Here is a 26,245-nt window from a genome sequence, read left to right on the forward strand (position 1 = left end):
ATTTAGAATTACGTTAAAATTTTTTTAAGTAAAGAAGATAATTAAAAATATAAACAATATAAATGTTATGAAGTCAGCTCCATTCACTGTCTCTTTATTTTTTTTAATTTTTATTTATTTATGATAGTCACAGAGAGAGAGAGAGGCAGAGACACAGGCAGAGGGAGAAGCAGGCTCCATGCACTGGGAGCCCGATGTGGGACTCGATCCCGGGTCTCCAGGATCGCGCCCTGGGCCAAAGGCAGGCGCCAAACCGCTGCACCACCCAGGGATCCCCCATTCACCGTCTCTTAAACAGAAGTCTGTCTAAATTACTCAAGCAAGCAGAAAGCCTTCCTGTTAGTCCAGATCCTCAAAGGTGGAATGTCCACCACCTCCTGTCACACCCCTCGCTGCCCTGCAGATGTTCTATCTGACATCCAGCCCCACTCCCAGCTCTCTTTTGTCTCCCTCCCTCCAGGACAAGAAGAGACGATACAGCATGCTGCACTCTCAGGGTTCCAGCAGCTCCGTTTTCTACCACTCCCAGGATGAGGGGCCCAGCCCAGACAGCAGAAACTGTGCCAAGAGCATGGGGGAACACTTCAACCTGAGGCAGCCCAAAGATGCCCAGCCATCCACCAGAGACTCCACCACTAATCCTGGTTAGTCCACTGCTCCTTGTGCTTCACTCTCTCTTCCGAGGAGGCCAGTCTTGCTACATTTTACTGAGCACTTACTATGTGCTAAACACTTTATACAATCTGACGGAATAGTTAGCAAAGGTAGAGATGGGTCCTAGTCTACCTATTTTACAGGTGATGAAACTGAGGCTTGGAGACTTTAAGCAATTTGGCTAAGCTCACAAAACTTGAAAGAGAGAGGGTACAGACAGGTCTAGAGCAGTTGCATCTAGGGCCTGCTAATAATTTCCATTCGGAGGGCACGTATTGATCATCTGCGAAGGCTGAGTATTGAACACAGCATGGGAAGCAAAGATGACCCAAACACGGACTCTTGTCCTTCAGAAGCTTTCTGCCTAGTGGAAGAGATACAACTGGCCCTAACTCTGATAGAAGCAGAGTGACAGGGGCCACGGGAAAGTTTAATAAGCTACAGGGTCCCAAGGAAAGACACACTGGTAGAAGATATCAACAGAGACACAATGAGGGCACCGATTCTCAGAATAGGAAGGAGGGAGGAGATTCCAGGCAACAGAAACTGGCTGAGCAAAGATGTACAAGTGTGACCCCTAGAAAACACACACACAATTGATTATCTGGTATGTTTGGAGCACATAGTACATTGAAAAAACTCTGTATGTTGGCAAATTGAACACCAATAAAAAATAAATTTATTATTTAAAAAAAAGAAAAAGAAGCACATAGTACATTGAAAAAGGACAGTAGTTGGGCAGGTGGATTAGGTAAGGCTTGGAACGCCAGGTGAGGTGAGACACCTACAGATATTTCAGCGGGCAAGCAGCGGGATGATGCAAGAAGTTTCCAAGCAGGAAAGGAGCATACAGGCCCCTCCCTATTTCCCCACTGTTCTCTACCCTCTCCCCTGTCACCACCCTACCCAGGTCTAGACTTCTCCCAGCGACGACGGGCATATAGCACCAACCAGATCACCAACCACAAGCCCTCCCCAAGGGCCCCCACAGCCAGTGATCCCACAGTGCCTGCCAGGAGATACCCACTTCGGAAAGCCAAGCTGCAGGACCTCACCAACCAGACCAGCACAGATGCCCCGTGGTGGCAGATTGATTTGCAGGTACCTAAGAAGAGCAGGTTGGAGCTGGGGGAGACCATAGATGGGGAGAGAACTGTGTCCTGCTTTGGCCACAAGGATGGAGCCTGTCTACTACTAATACCACAAAATGAGAATCTTCCTCCTCATTTTTCTAGATCTTCATCTGCGTGACCCCCTTTCTAATAATGGTACCTAGTGGCCAGTGACATCACCCATTCTCTGTACACCACACTTCCCAGCTGGCAAAGAGCATCCTCAGCTACACTCATTTGATTTTATAGCACTCTGGGAGAGGCAGGAGTGGGGAGCTGGCCACCCCGACTCTGTATAGATGTGGAAACTGAGGGCCAGAAAGGTAAAGTGGCTTATCCAGGGTCACACAGCCAGTCAGGGGATTGCAACCGAGGACCCTGTGCCTGCAAAGCCCTCGCTTCCCTCCTCCCTCACACTGCACTTTCTCTAAATCCCAAGGGTTGTACATTCACTCCAGGCAGAGATCATCTCAGAGTTAGAGCCAGAACAGGACCAGTCACCCACTGTTCAGCTAGACCAGAGTTTCTCAGCCTCAGCACTATTGACAATTCTTTGTGGTAAGGGCTGTCCTGTGTATTTGTAGAATGTTCGGCCGCATTCCTGGCCTATATCAACCATGATAACCAGAACTGCCCGCATTCATTACCAAATTCCCCTGGGGAAGAAGGTAAGATCACCAGATGGAGAAACACTGTCTTAAACCAAGTCGGTGGTTGTTATTATCTGCATACCTTCTCCCATTTTTTCAAGAATGGGCTTCATGTAGCTTTGTCATTGTAAGTCAGGGTTTCATAAAAACAGCCTTTCACTCTCCCACTCCCACCCACCACCACCATCCCTCCCCACCTCTCCTAAGCTCTTACACTCCCAAAGGGCGGAGATATTGCCGCCTTGTCCCCAGGCCCCTCTCTATGCATAGCCAGGGATCACTTGATGCAGTTGGAAGACACTGACCATAGAGTCAGGTGGGCTCTGCTCCTCAAACATGGGGCCCTCTCTGAGCCCCAACTTCCCCATCTCTGAAATAGGGAGAGTAGTTTGTAGAGCTGATTGAGCTAATTGTCATCAGCAGCTATTGATCGGGAACCAATGTGAGTGGAAGACTTGCAGGCAAAGGCTGATAGGAGGTGAAAGGCCTGGTGCAGGACCTGGTAGATACAGCAGTGTCCTTTAAATGCAACTCTACTTGGTGAGAGCTCTGGGCAGCTTAGCATCTGTTCTCTCCTGCTTGCTTCTGGCCCATCTTTGCTCATGTCTCCCTGATCCCCTGCTCAGCTTCTCCAGTCTTATTCTCCCCAACACACTTGTACAGATGCACACACATGCAATGCACGCACACACATGTATACCCTCCCTGCAGCCTCTGGCTGGGTGAAGGCCTGAATCTTAGACTAATCTGTTGCCATGGAAACTAGCAGCATCTGCTTCTCAGTGTGGTGGTGATGGTGGGGCAGGGGTGAGGGGAATCCCAGTCTCTGATGGGAGACAGGGATTAAGGATCCCTTGGGATGCAGCAGCCTTGGCTGGGTACCAACTCCTACGGAGGCCGTCCTACCAGTGACTAGTCCCTTTCTTCTCCCACACCCTTGTACCATCTCTGGGGCTTCAGGCCCAGAGGAGACAGGAAGGAGGACCCCAGCCCCTGCCCTAAAGGAGCCCCCATCTAATGGAGATGCACAATCCTCTTCCCAGTAAATACTTGATAGAGTTGAGAAGGCCTCGATGCTTAACTGTCAACCTGAAAACCTAAGAGGCACTTTTTCTGTTTCACCTTGCAAGTGCCTTTGTCCGGCCCATCCCCTCCCCCTACCAAGCATATGTGTTCCTGGAGGCACAATATTCATTTTTAATTAGTTTAATATTCTTTAATTACAGAAGTAATACATAGAGTTTGCAATGAAAACCCTCAAACAGTTCAGGCAGGTATAAAGTAAAAATATACCCCTTCCCTTGCCCAAACCCACTGATTTTCAGTGTTTCCTTCCATAAATACTACAAACACACACATGCAACATACATATATGCTTTGAATAATCACAATACAAATCTCCAATTATATCCAATTATTATTAGATATCTCCAAAATCCAAAAGCAAATCTCCAATGCAGTCTTTTAATGTCGTTTTAATTCATTTTTTTTGGCATACAGTAAAATTCCTCTTTTGGTGAACAGTTCTGTGGGTCTTGACAAACGCAGAGTCATGTAGCTATCTCCACAATCAAAATGCAGAATGGTTGCAATTTACTTTTTAAAAATATGTTTGATCTTGGACATCTTCCCACACTGATATAAAGAAATCTGCCTCTTTCATTTCAGTGTTTGTTGTGCGGCATTCCGTTGTGTGGATCTACCCTAACTTATTTGTCAACCCCTATTGGGGCGCATTTTGAAAGTGTCCAGATATTCAATTTTACAAAAAATGCTGCAACAAATCGACAGTATGTGCACATAGATATTTGCATGCTTGTGCATTTCCCCAGAACGTCTAAAAATGGAATCACTAGGTCAAAGGAACATGTACACATTTAGTGTTTATAGCAGACTGCTAAAGTGTCCTCCTACAGGTGTGCATCAGGTCACACTCCCATCAACAGTCCATGAGGCAGATCCTGTCTCCCCACTGGCCACAATGGGTGTCAGCAAACGTATAAATATTTGCCAATCTGGAAGATGGAAAAAAATCATATAACTTACTTTAGAGCAATGCTCACGAGAAAGAACATTTATTCATACTTTTATGAATTTTATTTATTGGATACTTTTTCTGTGAGTCAACTATAGATGCCCTGAACTCAAAGTTTACCTCTGCCCCCCTACCCCAGTGATTTGTAAGAGCTTTTTCTTGAAGATGATCTTTGTCATGCATGTTGCAGATGTATTTCCCAGTTTATTCCTTGCCTTTTGGTGTTTTTTGTACCAGCACAAGAATAGACAGATTAAACCCACAACACAGAAGAGAAGGTCCAGAAATAAAACCAATGTACATGAGAGCTCTGATAGGATAAAGGTAGGGAATCAATAAACCCTAGAAACTCAATAAATGACTCATATTTAATAAATGGTGTTGAGATCTGTACTACTCAGAAAAATCAAGGAAAAGGTTCCTATTTCTTTATACCAAAATAAATTTCATGTGAATCAAAGATTTAGGCAAACAAAAATAAATCAAAAAAATTCTAGAATTTTTTTTTGAGTGGGAAAGACCTTTTAAGCATGACATATGAGAAGACATAAGGAAAAGGCTGATAATTTTAGCCTCCTCCCAACATACAAAGTTTTCAACTTTATGACAGAAAAGTGGGTTTAGAATATTATCCATGGTATGTGATTTTTCCATGGTTTGGACTTTATCCATGCTTTGGGATTATTTGTGTTGATGTTTCTCAGGGGTAGTGGACAGTAGTTTATGTGTCCTTGGGTACTTTAGAAGGACCTGGGGTGCCCAGGAAAAGTGCTGTGGCTAGGGGTGCAGGGAAGGGGACAGCCACCAGGAGCTCAGCCTCCTCCCTTCCCTCCTGCACTCCTAGCCCTTGTTGAACAGTGGTCCGGATCTGAGCCAGGGCCCCAAACTCCGGGGCTCAGGGGCCCGCAGGCCCTCTCTGCTGCCCCAAGGCTGCCAGCCCAGCCTGGCCTCCAGCCAAGAGACCCACACCTGGAACCCCATGAAAGAGCTGGATCTTGGGTCTAACCTGAAGCCTGCCTCAGACAGCCGTAGCCCCGGGGACCTGGGTAAGTGCCCACAGGGTCTAGGGCCTGACTGGGGACAGGGAGGAAATCTCCCCTGTGGCCCAGCTTCAGACGATAGGACGGAGGGCAAATGCCTTCATCTGGGCCCCTGGTGGGGATGGAAAGGCTGTTGCTCATCCCTGCCAGAGAACTTCACCAATCCCACTTTTCCCTCCTCAATCTGGCCCTTGGGCTGGCTGTGAGGCTCCCAGATGTCCCCGTGGCTGCACTCTTCCCCGCCCAAGTGTCCCCACCCCACCCTATCTGGCCACCAGGTACTGGATTCCTGGGAGGTGGGTCTGTCCCATTTGGGGGACAGGTGCATACCATCCAGTTGCCCTAGGGAAGGATTCCTGTGTTCCTTGAGGTGGAGGGTGGGGGTAAGAAGACTGTATTTGCTTGGGATGTCTGCGCCCTAGGGAGGAACGACGTCCCTGGGGGTTGACCTTCTGTGCCCCAGCTCAGAGCATGGCCTGGTTGTCCCTCTGCCCGCAGAGCCGTCCCACCACCCTTCCACTTACGAGATGGAGACGTCCTCGGACTGGGAGCCCCCGGCCGGGGCTGAGTCCGAGGAGCGCATCAACCCCGGCAGGCCGCCCACCCCAGGCCCGGTGCTGGGCAAGGCCGTGGTCAAGGGCTTGCGCGACAGCCAACGTTTGCAGTGGGAAGTGACCTTTGAGTTGGGGCCCCCCGGCCCGGAGCGGGGAGGGGCACACGACGCCGACCTGTGGAGCGAGACCTTCCACCACCTGGCGGCCCGCGCTATCATCCGGGACTTTGAGCAGCTGGCGGAGCGCGAGAGCGAGATCGAGCAAGGTGAGCTCCCTGGCCTGCCTGCCAGCATCTTCCCGACCGCCTCCCGGAGCCCCTCCCCACAGCCCCGCCCCCGGCCCACCCCACTCCTCCCTTGGCCCCGCCCCCCTCCTCACAGCCCCGCCCTAGGCCCATCCCACTCCTCCCTTGGCCCCGCCCCCTCACCACAGCCCCGCCCTCGGCCTATCCCTCTCCTTCCCTGGACCCCGCCCCCTTCACAGCTGGCCCCGCCCCCTCCTCGCAGCCCCGCCCAACGCCCCGTCCCACTCCCCCCACCACGTCTCTCCCTTCTCCCCGCCCCGGGGTTCCGTCCCCACCTCCCCGCCCCGCCAAAGGCCCCATCCCCCTCCAGGCCCCCCACCTGTGATCACTCCTCCCCTGGCTTCCGCAACTTCCTTCTTCCCACAGCCTTGCCATTGTCTAGTGCTCCACCTCTCCTCTCCCACCGCTGCCTCCTGGTGCCTCCCCTCTGCGCACCTTCCACCTCCCCCCTACACACACACACACACACACACACACACACACACACACACACTCCAGGGCTCCATCCCTTCCTTGATCAGCCCCCAGCCCCCAGCCGCCTCCCGCGCCAGCCCTGAGCTCCTCCAGCGCTCCCACCCCGACCCGGGATCCGGTGATCTGTCCTCTCCTCTTTTTCCTTTTTCCCCTCTGCTGCTGTCCCGCATTCCTTCTCACTTCCCTGGGCTTCTCTTTACAGCGCCCCCTGTAGGGCTCCAGAGACAGAACAATGGGGCCAGCCCTAATCCCAGGGGACCTGCTCCCCGGGGACCACACCTTCTTAGGAACCCACTAGACCCAGTTGGTCCACGCACTCATCAACACCATTTATCGATTTTGGATCATTTGGGGCCAGGCTCGAGGCTGAACGGTGCAGTGACCTTCACAATTCCCACCCTAACTTACGATGCGGACTAGCGGGGAAGCTGACACGAATCAAATAACCATACACACAATCCATTGAGTGCATTTGTCCTAAGTGCTGTTAAATACAGGGGTTCAAGGGGCACGTGGATGGCTCAGTAGGTTAAGCGTGTGCCTTCAGCTTATGTCACGATCCCAGTGGCCTCCCTGCTCTGCCGAGAACGGGCTTCTCCCTCTCCCTCTGCTGCTCCGTCTACTTGTGCATTTTCTCTCTGTGTGTCAAATAAATAAGTAAATAATCTTTTAAAAAATACAGGGATCCAAGAAATCCTATAACATTGGGGGCAAACTTTCTTTTCCTAAGACAGTGACTCCTGACATCACGATGGTGCACACTTGGAAAATAGATTGGTATAAGTATAAATAGAGACAACTATTTGTCCTAACTTTGTGCTATGTTTATATAATAACATATTGCCTATATTTTTACATTATTTGTACTTCTGTATAATACATAATTTTTTTTCAATGAGCACCTCACCTTACAGTTTACAAAGCCCTTGTACCTCCTTCACCTCCTTGCCTCCTCACACAGCCCTCTGGAGGCAGTGAACCACAGAGACTGCTCACCTGTTCCGAGGGAAGAGCTTGGGCTTTGGGGTCAGATCATCCGAAGTTCTGATCCCAGGACCCTTACTAACTCCGTGTGACCCTGCGTTCTCCACTCTCCCTCTCAGGTTTTCAATCTTCTCTGCAAGATTGTCCCAGTGGGCCGGACCAGTGGTCCCCACTCAGCCAGGGAACCTGTGCAATCCTGCAGCAGTGTTTTCTTGTTTTATTTTTTTAAAACATTTTATTTATTTTTAGAGACACAGAGAGAGAGATGCAGAGACACAGGCAGAGGGAGAAGCAGGCTCCATGCAGGGAGCCTGATGTGGGACTCGATCCCGGGTCTCCAGGATCATTCCCCAGGCTGAAGGCAGCGTTAAGCCACTGAGCCACTTGGGCTGCCCTGCAGCAATGTTTCTATCAGATAGCTGCAAAATGAAAATAGAGAACACATAGAGGTGACATAGAGGTTTTGGGTTTTTTTTTTTAAGATTTTATTTTTAAGTAATCTCTACACCCAATGTGGGGCTGGAACTCACAACCGCAAGACCAAAGGCAGCATGCTCCACTGACTGAGCCACCAGGGGCCCCTAGAGGATGTTTTTCATAACACTCAAGTTACTTAAGGGGTGTAACTGTCTTTTTGTCCTAGATGTCTTAGCTCATTTATATTAAAATATCCTTATTTTAGGGGCAACTGGGTGGCTCAGTCGGTTAAGCAGTTAAGCATCTGCCTTCAGCTCAGGTCATGATCTCAGAGTCCCAGGGTCAAGACCCCTGTAAGGCTTCTTGCTCAGCCAATGGTCTGCTTCTCCCTCTCCTTCTGCTCCTCCCCCCCACCCCCCACTAGGGCTCTCTCTCTTTCTCTCACTCTCGCTGTCACTCTCTCTATAAATAAATAAATAAATAAATAAATAAATAAATAAATAAATAAAGTAAAACGTCCTTATCTTATGAAGTGATGATGGAGATTAATAATCTTGGGGGCAGGAGCTGAGGTCCTTAATTGGCAAGTGGGCAAACCCCTTGACCTTAAGGGCTTTTATGTAATCTCAAAGATGGGGACTACTGGTCTAGCCCTTCTTTCCGCTTGCACAACTTCTGTGTCAGCGAGGCCCTACACTGACCCCCAGCTTCTCCCTCCGCAGGGTCCAGCCGCCGCTACCAGGTAAACGCTGTGCACACCAGCAAAGCCTGCAACGTCATCAGCAAGTATACAGCCTTCGTGCCTGTGGACATGAGCAAGAGCCGGTACCTGCCCACCGTGGTGGGGTACCCCAACTCTGGTAAGGCAGATATGCACTTTTGAGGGCCAAATGGCTCCCTCTACCTTGGCTGGCAGAGGGGAACTGGGGCACAAAGGAGCACAAACCCGCAGAGAAGGGTACAAGGAATGGCTTAGAAGCAAAAAGGCCTCTGGCCGATGATTCCGTCCCCATAGGGTGGTGGGTACATGAATCCCCATCCCGCAGCTCTGCAGAAGGCAATGAAAAGGTACCCCACCCCTCTTTTCCCCACCAAATGAATGTGACTTTATTGTATTTTTTCAATTGGGACAATGTGTGTGTCCTCTGTAGGAAATTCCAAAATACAGAAAGACATAAAATAAATAAAAGTGCCTGGAATTGGCAGGCATCCAGAAATGAGCACAAATCACCTCCTTGGTGTGACCATCCTTCCAGACTTCTCTCTATGAATATCTACATGTCGAGAAATCAAAAGACAGATCATTTTTCATGGATTGGATTATACCAATATGTGCTATGTTTTACAACCCAGGGGTGTGGAAAAGATCTTTCCGTGAAGGTCAAGGTCTACCAACACCTTAATAGCTGCGGTGTTTTCTGATTTCACCATCAATGAGACAGTGTTCCAAAGCACTTTATCTCTATCAAATGACTTAATCCCCAAAACGGCTCTGCAAAGTGGATGCTATCATTACCCCCATTTTACAGATGGGAAGATAGAGGCGGAGGGGAGGTAAGTTACTTGCCCGAGGTCACCCAGCAGTGAGGGGCAGAGCCAGGCCTTGAATCCCGTGGCCTCCCTCCGGAGTCTGTGCCCCACCCCCGTTCTTCCCACTGCCTCTCAAGGTTTATCCAAACCAATTCCACCAGCCTCCCTGTCACTAGACCTTGAATTTATTCTCCCTTTTGATTCTTGTAAATTATGGTGCAAAGAACATGGTTACGCCCCTGTCTGCTTATGTCCTAGGGGTTAATTAACTCTCAGAAGTAAGATTGCCTACCAAAAGGCCCCCTCATTTACAATTGGCACATATTTTGCCAAAAGGGCCCTGCCCCAGAGGTGGTTCCCAGGGTCTGCTTTCACCAACACTGCAGGCTGCTTGTCTTTCCAAACGCTGCCGGGCTTGTAGGCAAGGAAAGACTCTCCCTTTGGAGAACGTTTCAAGTTTTTTGGGGCGATACTTTTCCTAGGTGCAGAAACTAAAAGTACTTTTTCTTTCCTGAATTACATATTGCCATATCCTCTGCAGCTCCTTTTTTTTTTCTTTCCTTTTTGTTTTTTTAGCAGACCTCCTAAAAGAATGGTTGAAAACAAAATGTGCCTCTCCTCCGTCCTCCTGTCTCCCTCCTCCCCCTGCTGTTTTTATCTGTGGAACCAAAATAATCAACGACCCGTTCCCTCTGCGGGTTGCTTTCATTTCAGGCTCTGGCCAGCAGCCCAGACTGTTGCTCCACTGGGCATTCTCATTCACTGGGCTTTGTCATCCCGAATGACATTCAGGATGTCTCTTTCTCCCCGCCCATCTCCCACCGCCCTCCTTGTGTCTATAGCCCACAGCCTGGAAGGGTCAGGCCTATGTCTTAACCTAAGTCCCACAGCTCCGTAAGACCCAGATCAGTATTTCCTAAAGTGTGTTCCAGGAAACCCGAACCCTAGTTCCATGTCCTGTGCACAGCCATTCAGCACAAAACTAGGACGTCCCAGCTTAGGAGATACGTTTAGGAACCACTGGGTTAAAATGAAGCGCAACACTTTTCTTGATTGCGGAACTTGTCAGAGCCTTTAGTATGTTAGTATACATCAGGAGGCTCAGAGAACCGACTGGAGTTTGCAGCTTCTTCCAAACTTACCTCTCCTTAGAACTCTTTGTTTGCTTTTTTTTTTTTTAAGGAATAGTTTACATACCAGTGTTCTCCAAGAGTGGGGTTCCCCAAAACACACTTGAGGGTGCCAGAGCTTCATCTCTCTTTATCCATCCCCTCCCCCGTTGGTGAGGCCCTAGGACTTCAGGGACCTGCCCTGTGGGAGGGGACCTCAGTCTCTGAGACCACAAACTAGAAGAGAAGGAAAATGGGATGTTCCTGAGAAAACCAGCCTTTTAACTAGCTAGAAAACACTGCTGCTTCCTGAGCATTATCTCAGGTACAGCAATAGCATGTACTTATCTTCATTTTCCAGATGAGGGAACTGAGGCACAGAGTGGCTAGCACCCCATCCAGCTCCTAAGAGATGGGGATGAGCCCCGGGTCTTTGGGGCTCCAAAGCTCATGGTCGCACCTCGTACGAAGTCGTTCTGCCTCTGGACAAGTGACCGACTGCAGGCAGAGTCCTTCCTGCCAGCCCTGGCGGAGGGACAAAGGACTGACACGACTGTACCCATATGACCCCTCCTCCTTGTCCTCCTGAAGGTGCTGCGTGGCGGATGGTCAACTCTCAGGTCCTGACCCGCCAGTGGAGGGGCCCCGCTGCTGGCTTCGGACGGTCTCAGACCCTGCTTGGGGAAGACTCGGCAGCGGGAGATGGCAAATTCCAGAACCTCTGTAAGAGCTGCCTCGGGCGTGTTCTGAAGCCTGGGCCCCGGTTGGTGTCCAAGGCCCCCTGGAAGCCAGGCTCTGAGTCTGCACTCCGGGTCCTTGCAGGGCCAGGGCGAGGCCAGGCCTCCCGGGCTCTCTGAGGCTCAGCGTGGCCCAAAAATGCCACCATTAGCGCAGCCTTGCGGAGAGAGCTGCCGGGAGGGAGCCCGCGCCCCCACACCCTCCCTCCGCCTCTCTGTGCGTTCAAAGTCTGCCAACCCCAGGGGCTGTTCCCTGACTCGGATCTCTTGAGTCCTCCCCAGCACCGAATGCCAGAAAACCTAATAAACAAGGGGAAAATCGAGGAGCAAAGAGGCAGCTCCATCTGCTTGGGTCCCACCATCTGCTTCTCTCAGGATTCCCAAAGCTTCCTTTCTGCCTTTGCCTGATTTCATTGTGCTTATAGCTTGGGTCCTGAGGCCTCCAGGATTGGACCCTTTTGTGGCCTGGCACTCATTCTCGGGATAGCTTTAACCCTCTGTGTCCTGAATGTGTGCGTGCCTTTCGGTCCCACCAAAGACAGCCTAACTGCTGCACCAGTCCTAACCCCTCCCTTCGTGCCCTCTCATGTTCCGTGAGGGCCTCTTGCCTTCTTCCGCGCTTGGGAAAGACATGAGAAGTCCCACGTGGCCACTAGGCCAGATACCCAGCTCATAATTTTTTACTTGAGGGGGCCTCGAAAGTTCTCATAGACATCCATGGGGTAAAGAAGTGTGTGAGGGGTAGAAGAATGTGTAAGTCCAGAATTTTAAAGCGCAGCCACTTCTTTGGTCCCTCAGAGCCTCCCAGACTGAGGCGGGGAAGGGAGCTGCTGGAACCCCTGAGCCAAGCTGGGCTTCCAGTCTGGAAGAAATTTCTGTCTCCCTTTTCATTTCTGCATGGTTCAGTTCTTGGTGGCCCATGGCTTCCATCAAAATCACAAATCCCAATGTTTTTAAAGATTGATTTATTTATTTTCAGGGTGGGGAGGGGCAGAAGGAGAGAATGAGAATCCTGAGCAGACTCCCCACTAAACCAGTGCCTCATCCCACGATTCTGAGATCATGACCAGACCCAAAACCAACAGTCAGACCCTTAACCGACTGAGTCACCCAAGCGCCCCAAATCCTTTCTTTTCAACTGACCTCTGATTCACACCCAAGTGTGTGTGATTTCTACTCTTATTCTATCCCAAGCCTTTTTGGTCCCCAAGGATGATAAGAGCTAACACGTCCTGCGGGTTTTCTCTGTGCTGGGCGCTGTTCCAATCATCCGTGACTCCTCACAACCGTCTGACACAGTGGATGAGGAAAGCGAGGCCCAGAGAGGTGTTAAGTGACTTAACTCACTGTCACACAGCAGATACACGGTAGAGCCAAGACCTGAACCCGGGGCCGTGCCTGGCTCCAGAGCCCATGAGGTTCACTACTGGCCTCCCGGCTGCCTCAGTGGCTCTGCGTTCAGTCCTTAATTCGCGGTGGCCCTGCGCCCCAGCCCCCGGCGACAAACAGAGCTTCTGGGCAGTCACAGAGCCACTGACAGTCTCGGGGGAGACGAAGGCTTCGATCAACATTTGCGCAGGAAGCCTTTTCCATATTTTGCACTCTTCCCTTGTGGTATATTGCCCATCAGGGCCCAGCCCCGGAAGTGATAATCGTGAGGATGATCACCCCGATTCTGCACGTTGAACAAACCATGTGCAGTTAGTTTGCTCAGAGCCCTCTGACACGTCGGTGCCGTGTTACGGTGGCTCCCAGAGAGCTGGCACGAGCCCCTCAGTGAGGCACAGACCTAGTGAGCTGATGCCCGCCTCTCCCCGGACCCTCAGGCCCCTGACCTGCTCCCACGTCCCAGCTGGCTCTGCAGCTCAGGGCCTTGGGGAGCACTGACATCGGGCCAGGCACTAAGTACTCTGTGTGCATGATCTCCCCTAACCCTACAACGACACTGTGAGAGACCTACTCATTTCCCCGGTTTGCAATCTAAACTTATAAAGGGGGTCACTTTCCCGGGATCACACAGCCGCTGGTGGATGGGGGAGTCGGGATTCGAACCCAGGCCTACCTGACTCTTCTGGTGGAGCCATGGCGTTCAATCTTTGGCAGATGAAGGCCCTCGTAAGCAGGGGTGCAAACCCCGACCTCGCTCTCGCAGCCCGCCCCCCAGCTCATATGAACTCGGACCCTCCCTCTCTTTGGGGGAATAAGAGGAAAGAAAGGGAGGGCCGGGGAGCTCGGGCCTCACTGGCTTCGTGTGCCGTAGATGTGGAGGAAAGCCCCACGGCACCCTTTGGCGAGACCACGTTCCCGGGCCGCGACAAGTATGCTGCTCCTGAAGGTGAGTGGGCAGGCGGCCAACTCCGTCCTTCACTGAGATGGTGGCGGTGATGCATCCTTGGGCCAGGAGAGAGGCTTAGCCCAACAGAGTCCTCAGTGGTTCATTTATTCCTCAGAACATCCTTCTGTGAGATTCATAAGGTATCCTTAATCTAAAGACGTGGAAACAGACTCAGAGAGGTGAAGTGACTTGTCACAGCAAGTTAGTGACAATCAGACCTCCCGACTCCCAGCTGAGGGCCCTTACACCACCTCACCCTGCTTCAAGTCTCCAGCAAGCGATGTGCCAGGGAAGGAAACTCATTGTCCCCGCTCAGGGACGAGGGGTCTGATGTGAAGCTGTCATCACCCCCACGGACAGCCTTCCAGAAGACCCAGCGGCCGCCAGCCAAGGAAACTTGGAGGCCTGTTTCTTACACATGGGCAGACAGTTCACCCTTCCCTGCAGCACAGGTCAAAGCAGCCCCGCAGCCTCACAGTTAGCTCCGACCCTAGGGATGTAGGCAGGCCCCTGCCCCTCTCGGGGTCTCTGTTTCCCCGCTGGGCGGAGAGCAGTGGGACAGCGTCATTGTCAAGCCCCAACTGTCATTCTGTGGCTCTCCAGGTCCCCTGCGCAGTCTGGCCACCAATACCCTTTCTTCCTTGAAGGTCTCGGAGACTCTCTTTGGATCCAGGTACGTGGGCTCCCCACCCGAGGCAGGCTATCCACCACCTGCTTTCCAGGAGCGATTCCTGTAACTTACTGAATGACTCAGGACATGCAAGCCTCCCCACCTTCCCGGGCCTCAGTTTCCCCAACTGTCAAATGAGGAGGTTGGAGGAGGCCATCTGTCACAGGCCTTCTGGCCCTGACTTTCAGAGGCAGCCAAGTGGGTGCCGGGGGGTATGGGATGAGCAGGGACGCCCACGGGGGCAGCTGTGGCCACTCTTCCCCGGTTCCGCCCACACAGGCTCAATCTGAACAAGTCTCGGCTGCTGAGTCAAGCAGCCAAGGGCTTCCTGAGCAAGCCACTGACCAAGGCTCCAGAGTCAACCCCGGGGAGCCAGAGCTTCGACTACGTCCCGCTGGTGAGTGCCCCAGACCCCAAGCCTCAGCCCCCAACACTCTCCGTGGGGCCTTCCCATGAGCCTCCTGCCCACCCCTCCCCCTTCGCAAAGGGAAGAAGATCTAGACCTTCCTGCCCACGTAGCCAGCAGGGCAAGGGCCCAGGCCCAAGAGTGTTGCTAGAAGCCTGGGCCAGCATCACGAATATTCTTTGCAATCTGCTATCTTTGCTTTAAAAATCCACAGGAATTTTGCATTCTACTCTACCATCTACGTGTGTTTATTTTCCAATACATAAAAATAAGCCTTGAAATAGCTCACAAGTGAGTAAAATTAACACCCCGGGGACATGCACCATGTTTAGTAGGTGGCTCCACAGACACCCCAGCATGCTGTGGCAGGGTGAGAAGCCTAGGTCTGGAGTGTGTGTCTCTGAACTGAAGAGCAAGCGGGCCTGGCCCCACCACGTATGAGGCCCAGCAGGGCTTGGGGATCAGCGGGTGCTGGGAGAGGTGTGAGCTGCACGACACAGCCCCAGTCCCTGTGCGCCCAAGGCATGGTGTCACTCTGAATTTCCAGATATCTTGGGCAGCAGAGCACTGTGCCTGCATTAAATATTTGCTGAGCCAGGCACAGCGCTAGACCCTGGGAGACAACCTTGAACTGGATGAACAGTCCCTGAGCTCATGGCACCAAGTGTCCAGTGGGGCCATGGCCGAGGAAGCAGGCAATCCTGATCCTTGGGCGCTGTGAGAGCAGAGGTCAGGTTTGGTGGGGGAGATGTGGCCGCCGGGGGACACCTACTCCAGGCTTGACGTCAGGGAGGCATGAAACCTGACTGCCTGAGGAGTGCGACGGTCAGACCAACACCTGAAGGGTGAGGAGTCGTGGCCGGCAGTGTAGAGAGGAGAGAGCTTGGGGGGCAGGGGACTCAGGGGGGAGAGTCCAGGACCAGCCAGTGCTCTGGAAATCACTGATTCTATGAGAAACTTGAAGTCACTGAACTGACGGCCTCCAAAGAGTGCCATGGTCTGTGCCTTACAAAGACCCCCCCAAATGCAGGAGAGAGAAGGAGTGGGAAAGGGGGGCAGGGGAAAAAAGTGGAGGCAGGGACAACAGGGGGCGGCAGCTGGTGGGCAGCAGAGATGGGTAGAAAGTACACCTGTTGGGACTGGAAAACTGATCGATGTGGAGGGAGGTGCAGGGGAGCAAGCCGTCCAGGGTCTGCTGGATGGCAGTGGGCAGCCCCAGTGGCCGAGCAGGGCCCACCTGCACAGGACAAGAGGCAGGTTTCGGGTGAAGATGTTGGGTTGGGCTTGATCAGTCTGCAGTGCCCGCGGGGTAAACTCAGAGATGCTCAGTTGGCCTGGGTCTCCCGCAGATCGCCCAGGCAGGAGGGGCAGGCTGGGGCGGAGGGCATGCCTGGGTGGGCTGTGTGGACTCAGGCTTTTGTATGGCCTGGGGCTCCACAGGCTAAAAAGTTTGAGGCCCACTGAGGGGCTCCCCCACACACAGGTGTCTCTGCAGCTGGCCTCCGGAGCCTTCCTGCTCAACCAAGCCTTCTGTGAGGCCATCCACATCCCCATGGAGAAGCTCAAGTGGACCTCGCCCTTCACCTGCCACCGAGTGCCCCTCACTGCCCGCCAGCCTGAGTCTAAGACCCCAAGTCCCCAGCTGTGCACCAGCCTCTCGGCTCGGCACCCCTCCTGTGACAGCTTCTCCCCGGAGCCTCTGGCAGAGGGCAAGCCGGGCTGGGAACCCAGGGCTGTCATAGAACACACAGGGAAGCTGTGGGCCACGGTGGTGGCGCTGGCATGGCTGGAGCACAGCTCGGCCTCCTACTTTGTTGAGTGGGAGCTGGTGGCCGCCAAAGCCAACTCGTGGCTGGAGCAGCAGGAGGTGCCCGAGGGCCGCACGCGGGGTACACTCAAGGCGGCTGCCCGGCAGCTGTTCGTGCTCCTGCGGCACTGGGACGAGAACCTGGAGTTCAATATGCTCTGCTATAACCCGAATTATGTGTAGTGGCAGGGAGGGAGGAGAGGGAGGGGACATTGCAGCCTGGCGCGGGGAGCTTTGGAAGCTGTAGCCAATATACTGGTTGCTAGAAAGAGCCCTGGACCGGCAGTCAGGAGGCCTGAGTTCAATCCCAACTTTGCTACCACCTAGCTGTGCAGTTTTAGGCCAGCCCTTACCCCCCGTCTGGCCCTCAGTCTCCCCACCTGTAAAATTAGTGCGTGAGGTGGTGGAGTTGGACTAGATCTCTAGAAGCTCCAAAGGTTCCTCTCAGCAGGATGTCCAGGCGGCCGAGGGGCGGGGAGAGAGAACATACAGTTTGGACCCAGTTCTCTCTGGAGGAGGGTCCCGTGGGTAAAGCCCCCCTCAAATAAAAGGGTGGATGAGCAAACCCCAAGACTGCTAGTAACCAGACCTGCGAGCTTGCGTCTGGGCGCAGGAGGCCACCTCCACCTGCTGCCTTGTCTCCACCCTGATGGTCCGGCCCCCCGAAACCCCACTTACAAACCAACTGGAGAGCCACCCTTCCCAACATGTTACAAAGAGTCACTCAAGGGCCTTTGGAAGCCCTTAGTATATTTTAGTTTGCTGACTCTGTTTAAGAAGAGGAGGCGGGGAGGACCGGGGGGTGGGGGGGACACCCTGCAAGCTGAGATGTTAAAACTAAGCTTCAGTCTGTGCAAAAATAGTCCAAAAAGAAGAGACATGGTCGCAAAGCCGCTGGAGAAACCAGGCAACACCTGAAATAATTTGCCCACTTTCAGGAATTGTGCAAGGCGAACGCTGCTTACTCTGAGGGGCTCAAGCGACCCCTGCCTCAGCTGCATTCTGGGGTCCCGGGGGGCCTCTTTGCAACAGAACCAGCGCCTGGCTGCAGCGCATCTGGGGGCAGCCGCTTCAGCTGGGAGGGCAATTTATTCAGAGATGAAGGATCCTTGAATTGTACAGCAGAGAGCCGCTGGGGGCTTCCCTCTCTCAAGCCCTCCTGTAACACCCCCTGGTGACAGGCGCAGCCTCAGCTTCCCTGGGGGCTGGCATCCAGCCGTCTCTGCCCTGAAGACTCCTCTGGAAATCCAGCGGCTTGGGACCTCAGGCTGAACCCGCACACCCCCCTCTCCAAGGCCTTAACGTCTCTTCACCAAGTGGTCCCTTGGGCCCCAGGGCCCTGGCACAAAGCCCCCACAGACGTCGCCCCCCTGCAGGGAGATCTGGAGGTCCCCGCGGTGCAAACTGACCTGTGGAAGGGCTGTGGGCTCTGGCACGCGTCCCAGCCTCACGAAGACTCAAGAAATGCCCAGTCTTCAGCCAGCAGGGACTGAGGGGGAGAGCGGCTCCAGCAGGACGCCCTCCACGCAGAGAAGAGGCAGGCCCGACAGCATGTGATGCCCTGCCCCCCGCACAGCCTGCACCCTGGATGCGGAGCCCTGCCCTGCCCTCCTGCTACCCCGCAATATCTCCCAGGAGGGGCTCTCTCCACACCGGTCCTGCTCTGAGTCTCCGGGAACCCGGTGATCCATCCCCAAGGGACGGGAAGGGGCCGGAGACTTCATATAAAGTCCTGTCTGCTGCTTGGCTGACTGTTCTGCTTTAGAATCACCCTCTGGGGAGGAACCCAGCGGGGCAGTCACCAGCACCCTGGCCACCACCACCCCAGGTGGGGCAGGATGACAGTCTGGGCTGTTGGCATAAAATCAGCGTCACTGGGAGGGATAAGGGTTGTAGGCTGTCTTGCTCAAGGCCTCAAGCAGGTGTGAGGACAGCCTTGGCATCTCCCGACACACCTTCCCGCGCAAAAGTAACACTTCTGCAGCTGTGTATCCAGTAGCCCCAGTGTCAGGGTAGGGAGAGGGGCGGGTGTGACATCCCCTCCTTGGCCAACCATTAATGAAAGTAGCTGTTGGGCCGAGAGTGGGAACGCCAGGCACTGGTTTGGGCAAGCGGCTTCCCCTTGCTGGGTGCTGGGTGCACTGGAGCTGGGAGACTTCTAGGCTCAGATATTCCCAGATTCTCTGCCTCTGAGATGTTAACCTCTTAGTGACCATGGACTCGCACTCACTGTCTGTGTGACCTTGAACCAACTGCTTGTGCTTTCTGGGCCTCTCTCCTCCTCTTACATGATGTGGTTGGACTGGGCCATCCAGCCTCTCAAGTCACCCGATTCTAGGCCTCCACCCTCACTGTGGGCAACGGGCAGGGTCAAGGTGGCCCAGTGTGGAACTGGAAGGAGTAACGGAGAACCCAGTGAGGTGGTGGGTGAACAAACCCCCTTCTCCAGGGAATCCCCCCGGATCCTGCTCCAGCGCAGCTGCTGGAAATCGGGGCAGTTCTGATTGCCCAAGCAAATCGCTGACCTCTGCACCCCCAGCTCCCCTGCCTAGCACCCAAAGGGGGCAGAGGAACAAAAATCCTCATTGATATCAAATAGCCCAAGGGCCCTGGGGGACATCTGGATAAGACACATTTTTGAAAGACCTTCGGAGGTATCGAGATGACACGTAGTCTCCGGAAACGGCCTCCAGGATTGCCAAGCCCAGAGCAGAAGGGACTAGCTCTAAGGAGAAGATAAGAACCTTAGGTAATTATCACACGCATTTGAAGCTAAAGTGGTTCCAGAAAGTCTCAAGAAGGGAAGCATTGCTCCTGCAATTGGGATTCACTTGGAATTATCTGGGGGGTTTTTTGTTTGTTTGTTTTGTTTTGTTTTGCTAAACTAGCCTTTGCTCTCTAGGTCATGCAAAAAAAAACATTTATGCCCTGCCTGGCTGAAGAATCAGGAGAGTACAGGTGCCTAATGGCACTGCCAGCAAAGGCTGACCCCCAGTGGGAGGAGCACTGGGGAGAGCCGGGGAATTTCAGTGCAGGTGGACACTCCACCAGTGTGCTGTGTGACCTCTGGCAAGTTGCTTGCTTTCTCTGGGCCCTGTTTCATCTTCTGTAGCATGAGGTTACACCCAATCGGCATTTCCAACAAGATTCCTCGGTTGATGTGTGAATTAGCAATTCATGAGAAACTGTCCAGCAGGCAAATATGTTGGGAAACACAAGGAAAACAGATTTCTTTAGGTCAAGATGGACTCAGAGGCATGAATATGTAAATATGTATTGTCAGCCTCCAATAAGTTGATTCAGAAGGTTGCTTCTCCCCGCCCCCCCGCCCCCACCAGTCTTTCAGTTGGGAAAACACTGGTCTAGATTTCCCTTAGGGATCTTCAGGCGCTGATGCTCAAAAAGCCTTCTTTATGGAGAGCCTCCTGGATGCCGGGCACAGGGGGGCAGCATGGTGTCCAGGCTGGTGTTCCTGTCCTTTTGGAGCTCAGTGAGCAGCACCTGAAGAATGTCTGCTCCATGAACCGTTCCCCCCACTCCTGGGCAGAGGGGCGGGTATGCCTTGACCTGCCACATCCCCGACCCAGGGTCCTGCCGTGTGCAGGTGTGGCCTCAGCCTGTGCTGTCTGGCCGTGGTTTGCACTAGAGGCCAGCCCCTGAGCTGTCTGACACTGGGGGCCTGCTAGAGCTGCCCCCAGCAGCACGAGGACGGGGACAGGGACGGTGAGGCCAAAATGGAGGCAGCGTGGGAGCCTGGCTGGAGGGCCTGTGGTGGGGAGTCCCTGCCCCAAAGTGTCCCAAGGGCCCAGCCCCCTGGCCACACACAGGGCAGAGTCCTCCCTCCAGGCCCCCTCGGCTGAGATCAACTCCAGATCCGGGAAAAACTGGGCCCCGCACGTAGGCTGACTTGCCCTGGATTTGAAAATAAGCTTCAGCTTCCAGCTAGCCATCCTTCCCCGGCCTGTGGACAGAGGACATCCACCGTCCTCTGGTGCTGTGATGGATGAATGGGGTACCTGCTTGGGGGTGGGGGAGTGGTGGCCAGGTGGGGGGTTCATCTGCTCTCTAGGAGGGGGACCTTCTGGCCAGAGACCCCCAGTGAAAGGAAGTGAGGAAAGAGGTCTCCCCTGATCTGTGTGCAGCCAGGCCTGGCGACCGGCCTCCCCACTCACCTGCCCCACTAGAACCCGGTGACCCAAGCACCTGCTGTCGCTGGATCCAAATGCTGCTTTTCATTACTTGCGGATTGCAGCCTCTCCGAGTGGTCCCCAGACACGAATGCATTCTGCACCCTAGTGCCCTGGGAAAGGAGAGAGAAGAGCATTGCTACACCAGCGACGGCTTGTGTGTTCACTACCATTGGCATTTGAGAGATTTTTTTTTCCATCAATCTAGCAAGGACTAGGGAAATCAAGCCCCCCCGCCCCCCATGGGCGCATTCCTCAGCTGGAGCATGCTCCACAGCGCCAGAACAAAAATAACCAGGGCAGGGGCGTGTGTGGCATTTTGCAGCTGGATAATCTGATCTGCAGAGAAGCATCCTAAGGTCAGGAGCTTGGCAGCAGCTCCCAGCCAGGCTCCCAACCCCCTTCAATGGAGCTGCCTGACCTGCGCCTTCACCCAGGGCCCTCCCCCTGGCCTGTTGGCCTTGACCTCTGAACGGCACCACCTGACAAAGTGGGGTTCCTTCTGTTCATGCTGCAAACCTCCTCCGCTCAGCTCGCTCAGCTCAGCTCGGCTCGGAGCCAGCTGTCTTGAGCTTACAGCCGCTTCCCAAGGCAAAGCGCCTCGCCTCAATGTGGTCGAATGTGGCGACACTCGTGGTGTAGTTTCACTATTTGCCCAGGTGACTTTGGCTCAAGTGGCATGGCCGGTGCTTGTCCCCCTTGGAGCCTTAAGTGCCTACAACATGCCGCCTATCCCCTTGCCTGCTCACCTGTGATGTCCCCACAGTGCCTGTGACACTTCTTGTTCTTAGAACACCCGTCGCCTTTTTCCAGCAGCCACTCGTGCAGAACACTGTGGAAGTCCTGGATGCCAGTCGTCTTCTATCCCTAATAATTAGCAAACCACGCCGTGGGGCTGTATGACCATGTCTGTTTTCAAAGGAATGGCTTCTTTGTAAATGGTGGCTACTGCTCTCTTAGAGGCGTTTAGCTCATAAGAACGAATGAACCTGATAATACCACAAAATTATACTTGCGTCTGCTCTTTTGTTCTCAAAACCAATACTTGGCTCTCAAGCTAGTGGTTCAGTGATCTGTTTGCCTTGCTGTGTGGTCACATCTGTCTTGGTTCGGGCTCACCCCTCAGGTGACCAATCGTCCCTGTTTGCCAGGGACTGCGGTGCGGGGCAGTCTCGGGACGTGGGACCTTGACTCTTAAAATTGGAACACTCTCAGGAAAATCGGAGCAAGTTGGTCGTGAAAGATCCCCCCCCCTCTCCCAGAAGCAGAGCTTGAGATAAGGATTCAGTGCAAAGAGTGTATTTGAGTGATTCCAGGAAACATCCTTAGGTAAGTGAGGAAGTAAAATAGCAACGCAGAGGACACCATAGTGGGAATGTTATAAGCAGGTTACTGCTAGGAGTGTGGACTTTCATCCCACTGGAAACCAGAGGAGATGCATATATCCAAGCTCACGGAGAAGGAATGAGGTGTGTGTTCCAGCTGCACTCAGTCACTGGTTGAGGGTCACTCCTAAGAAACAGCATTCGCTCCTGGGCACTTCTGGCCCGCCACAGGTGCCCCAGCTGGGCTCACTTCTGCAGCTAGAGAAAGCCACCAGTCAAAGAAGTACAGGTATTGGCAGGTGTCCAGCCCACGTGCACCAGGGACCGAACCAGCTGTGGGGGTACAGCCTGCCACCATGGCTCTGCACAGCTGCCTCCCATACTTCAGGTTTCCCTCCGAAGCAATCAGCGGTCACAAAATATATTTATTTGGAAATCATCACCAGCTGCCATTTTGTCTCAGAACCCACACACACTGCCCCCAAAAGCAAACCTAAGACATTTGGAAATCTTTTAGTGGCTTACCTTATTTTGCTTACTTCGGTCGTCCCTATGCAGCCTTCAGGGAGAACAGGTGACTAGACGGGAATTCCCAGTAGGCCAAAAACATTGCTGTGATGTGCTAACAGCCCCTAATAGGAACCATTTGGAGAGCCAACAGGCTGAGACCAACAAGGCCAACGGAAATACTGCTCTCAGGCACGGTCCTCGCAGATGACTTTCAGCTGGGTCACAGGCCATTGCTGAGACAGACGAGCCCTTTCTCTGACCTGCCACCACGACTCTAGGCTGCTGGGGGACCTGAAGGCCCTTTAGCACCTCACTGACCTATAAGCAGGCCTACCCTCCAACTTTAGAAGAAAACTGCTTCTTTGTTTTCTCCAGTTGTACACTGTGTAAAAGCCAGTTTGCGTGTGTACCTGTGTGTGTGTGTGTCCTGCTGGGGCAGCAATAAGGGTCTCCTAGCCCCTCCGGAGCTATGCAAAGCATACTCAGGAAAGCAAGACTTAGGACTGGTGGCTTCTCTCCAGGAACTCTGTGGAAGGAGAGAATGAAGGGAGACCAGGGGCTCAGGTCTCTGGGTCTCCTAGGTCATCTGTCGTGTGGTTGCCAGTTCCCTCCAAGGCACTACTGCCTCCTGGGAAACCAGAGCTCCCTTAGGCTTGATTCATCTTTATCCTCATCTGAAATGGGGAGAAAAGAGTATGTTGAGTCCTAGCCTCCTAGCCTAGCTCTGCCCAACTGTTTCATCCTGTCACCCAGCAGCAGCTACCTTCCTTCTCATCTGAGCATCACTTAGAATCTCCCAATCATGAATCCCCCCTGGAAGCATCCAGACCACCCACTCGAAGTCTAGCCACCCCCAGATCCAGGGTTTGGAGAAAGAAAAGGATACATCCTCTTTGATATAATGAGACACAGGTCACCTGTTGGGAGAAGGTCCTCTCCTAGCCCAGATCCTCAGAGCTTCTGAACCTCCCGTAAGATCCGGGATGGGTGCGGGGAGTTGTCTACGATGGCTCCCTCAGCCCCTCCAAGCGGAGCTGACCACCGTCTACACTACCCTCAAGCTCTAAGACCTTGCAGGTCGCAGATATGGACCCTCCCAGACGCTGGCCCAGGTCCCGCCAATTCTTCCCTCCTGGCTTAGAGTCTGGGGCGTCCACAGGGCGGGAACCCCCAGGGGCGTCGAGCCCGCGGTGCTGTTCTGGGGCCTTCCAGCAGAGGGCGCTGCGGGCATGCACTGCCTTCCAGGCCTGGGCCTGCAGAGACATTTGGGAGAGGAGCGCAGTGGCAGGGATGAAGGGAGGCTTCAGAAGCTATTCCTGTCCCCTGTCAACAGCCTTTTTTCCCTGCTAAAAATGGGTGATTCGTGATGGCTTAGGAAGCCCACTGAAAGGCGGTGCCGGTCACGTAGTCACCCGTGAGTCCGGGCACTGGGCTAGCTCCCCTGGAACGGGAAAGGAGCTGACTACTGGGGCCTCCCCCTGCCCTGCCCACTTCTCCTCCTAGCCACCCTATTAGCACCCCCTCCTTCTCCAGACTCGGGGAGAGCCCACCTCCTTCAGGAAGCCTTCCCAGGCCTCCTCCTGGCAGCGGCTTCTTCCGGGACACTTACTAGTGTACACACGCACGCGGGTCTGTCTCCATCGGCCTGGGAGCTCCCAACCGTATTTGCTGGTGTCTCCCAGGACAGGACTGTGCAGCCCTCATCAGTCGGGAGGCTCTTCAGGGGCACAGATCTTATCTCCTCTGTCTGACCAGGGGTTTTCCAAATAGGGCTCTGTCTCCTCCATCAGACTGTGCGCTCTCTGAGGGGACCCTTGTGCAGCTCCAACGGCACCTGCCTTAGGACTCTGTGGGCACCCAACAATCGGTCTGAAGACAGCGCTCCCCCCTGCTCCCCCGCAGGGAGATCTGAGATGCCCCCCAAATCCCACGAGCTCTGTGCCCTAGACAGGAGAAAGATGGGTTTGTATCAGAGGAAAGATTGCCACTCCGGGAAAGAACAGAAAGCGAGCAGGTGAGACTCGAGAGGGATTGAAGACACCAGACCGCCCCCCCCCCCGTTTGCTCCACACACTGGCCCTGCCTCTGCAGGTCTCCCACTCCGTGTGTGCTGTCACCCAGGATGTGGCCCTCGTCACAGCACCTCGCTGCAAGCAAGTGCAGTCCATTCAAGAACTGTGGCTGGCACCGCCTGGTGACTCCAGACCGAGTCCACAGGATGCAAGAGCCTCCATCTGGGCCACTGGGCTAGGGCTGCGCACACAGCAAAGGACCGCTGGCCAGGAAATGCACGGTCTCCTGTTCCGGAGGCTGGAGGTCCAAGATCAAGGTGTGGGCAGGGTTGGTTCCTCTGCGCACTGTAAGAGAAGGGTCTGTTCCAGGGCCCTCTCCCAGCTGCTGGGGCTTCCTTGCTTGGGCAGCAGACCCCAGTCTTCACATGGCCTTTGTGCTGGGACACGAATGTCTCCAAATTCCCCCTTTTTACAAGGACCCCAGTCCTATCAGGATCAGGGACCATCACGATGATCTCATTTTAACCTGATTTTCACTGGAAAGATCCTAACTCCAAATATGGTCACATTCTAAGTGTTAGGGGTTAAGAGTTCAACATATGGGGGCACCTGGGTGACTCAGTAGCTGAGCCTCTGCTTTTGACTTCAGTCGTGATCCCAGGTCTGGATTGAGTCCCATCGGATCCCGCAGGGAGCCGCTTCTCCCTCTGCTTGTGTCCCCTCGCTCTGGGTCTTTCATGAATAAATAATTTTTAAAAAGGTTCAACATATGATTTGGGGGAGCAGGAAGCACAACTACACCTGTAATGCTACACTCATGGGGCCGATGTTCTAGTGGAGAGAAACAGATGAGAAACACAAAAGCAAGGAGATACACATTAAGGCAAAGGTGGCAAGGCAGAAAAATGCAATATTAAGGAAAACGGAGCGTCAGGGTGGGGAGGATGCTACTCTGACAGGTGACAGAGGAGCAGGGACTGGATTCCAAGTGTCCCCTCAAACAAGCAGTTCATTTCCTTGCCACGTTTTCTCTGCCAAGTTGGATGTTTACCAAGAGCTCAGTGTGTGGCCCGCCTCCCCCAGGAAGCCTTCCCTGACCTGTACCCCCAGGGCAGACTGAACGTCTCCCACAGTTCTTTGTACTCCAGGTAATGGCTGTTACTAGCACTTGTAGGTGGCATTTCAGGGCCACGCATCTCCTCCATCAGACTATAAGCAATCTGAGAGCAGAGACCAGGCTTCTGAAGTGCCTGAAACTGCCTTGATGCTCATTAAATGTAGGCTGAAGTGCACACCTAGAAGGTGAGCCAAACCTCCTTTATCTTTTTTTTTTTTAATTTTTATTTATTTACGATAGTCACACAGAGAGAGAGCTAGAGAGAGAGGCAGAGAC

General features: G+C 53.5%; 1 protein-coding gene and 1 long non-coding RNA gene across 2 annotated transcripts in view; one reads left to right on the forward strand and one right to left on the reverse strand.

The window, feature by feature from the left end:
- VWA5B1 (von Willebrand factor A domain containing 5B1) overlaps positions 1-17,001 on the forward strand; it is a 40,381-nt gene extending 23,380 nt beyond the window's left edge. Inside the window, exons 12-21 of the mRNA XM_055332178.1 lie at positions 461-644; positions 1,565-1,755; positions 5,296-5,497; positions 5,990-6,310; positions 8,947-9,084; positions 11,455-11,568; positions 13,861-13,935; positions 14,539-14,608; positions 14,885-15,002; positions 16,495-17,001. Coding sequence (XP_055188153.1) covers positions 461-644; positions 1,565-1,755; positions 5,296-5,497; positions 5,990-6,310; positions 8,947-9,084; positions 11,455-11,568; positions 13,861-13,935; positions 14,539-14,608; positions 14,885-15,002; positions 16,495-17,001 — 1,920 coding nt within the window. The remainder of the gene's footprint in view (positions 1-460; positions 645-1,564; positions 1,756-5,295; positions 5,498-5,989; positions 6,311-8,946; positions 9,085-11,454; positions 11,569-13,860; positions 13,936-14,538; positions 14,609-14,884; positions 15,003-16,494) is intronic.
- A 3,173-nt stretch (positions 17,002-20,174) lies between these two features.
- On the reverse strand, positions 20,175-22,225 carry LOC129513821 (uncharacterized). Its single transcript, XR_008665305.1, has 3 exons — positions 21,755-22,225; positions 20,991-21,118; positions 20,175-20,319 (listed from the first exon to the last, which is right to left on the reverse strand). It is a non-coding gene; the product is annotated as an uncharacterized LOC129513821 (long non-coding RNA).
- Positions 22,226-26,245: the final 4,020 nt, after the last annotated feature.

The sequence above is a fragment of the Nyctereutes procyonoides genome, unplaced genomic scaffold (assembly GCF_905146905.1).
Source record: "Nyctereutes procyonoides isolate TBG_1078 unplaced genomic scaffold, NYPRO_anot_genome, whole genome shotgun sequence".
NCBI classification, from domain to species: Eukaryota; Metazoa; Chordata; class Mammalia; order Carnivora; family Canidae; genus Nyctereutes; species Nyctereutes procyonoides.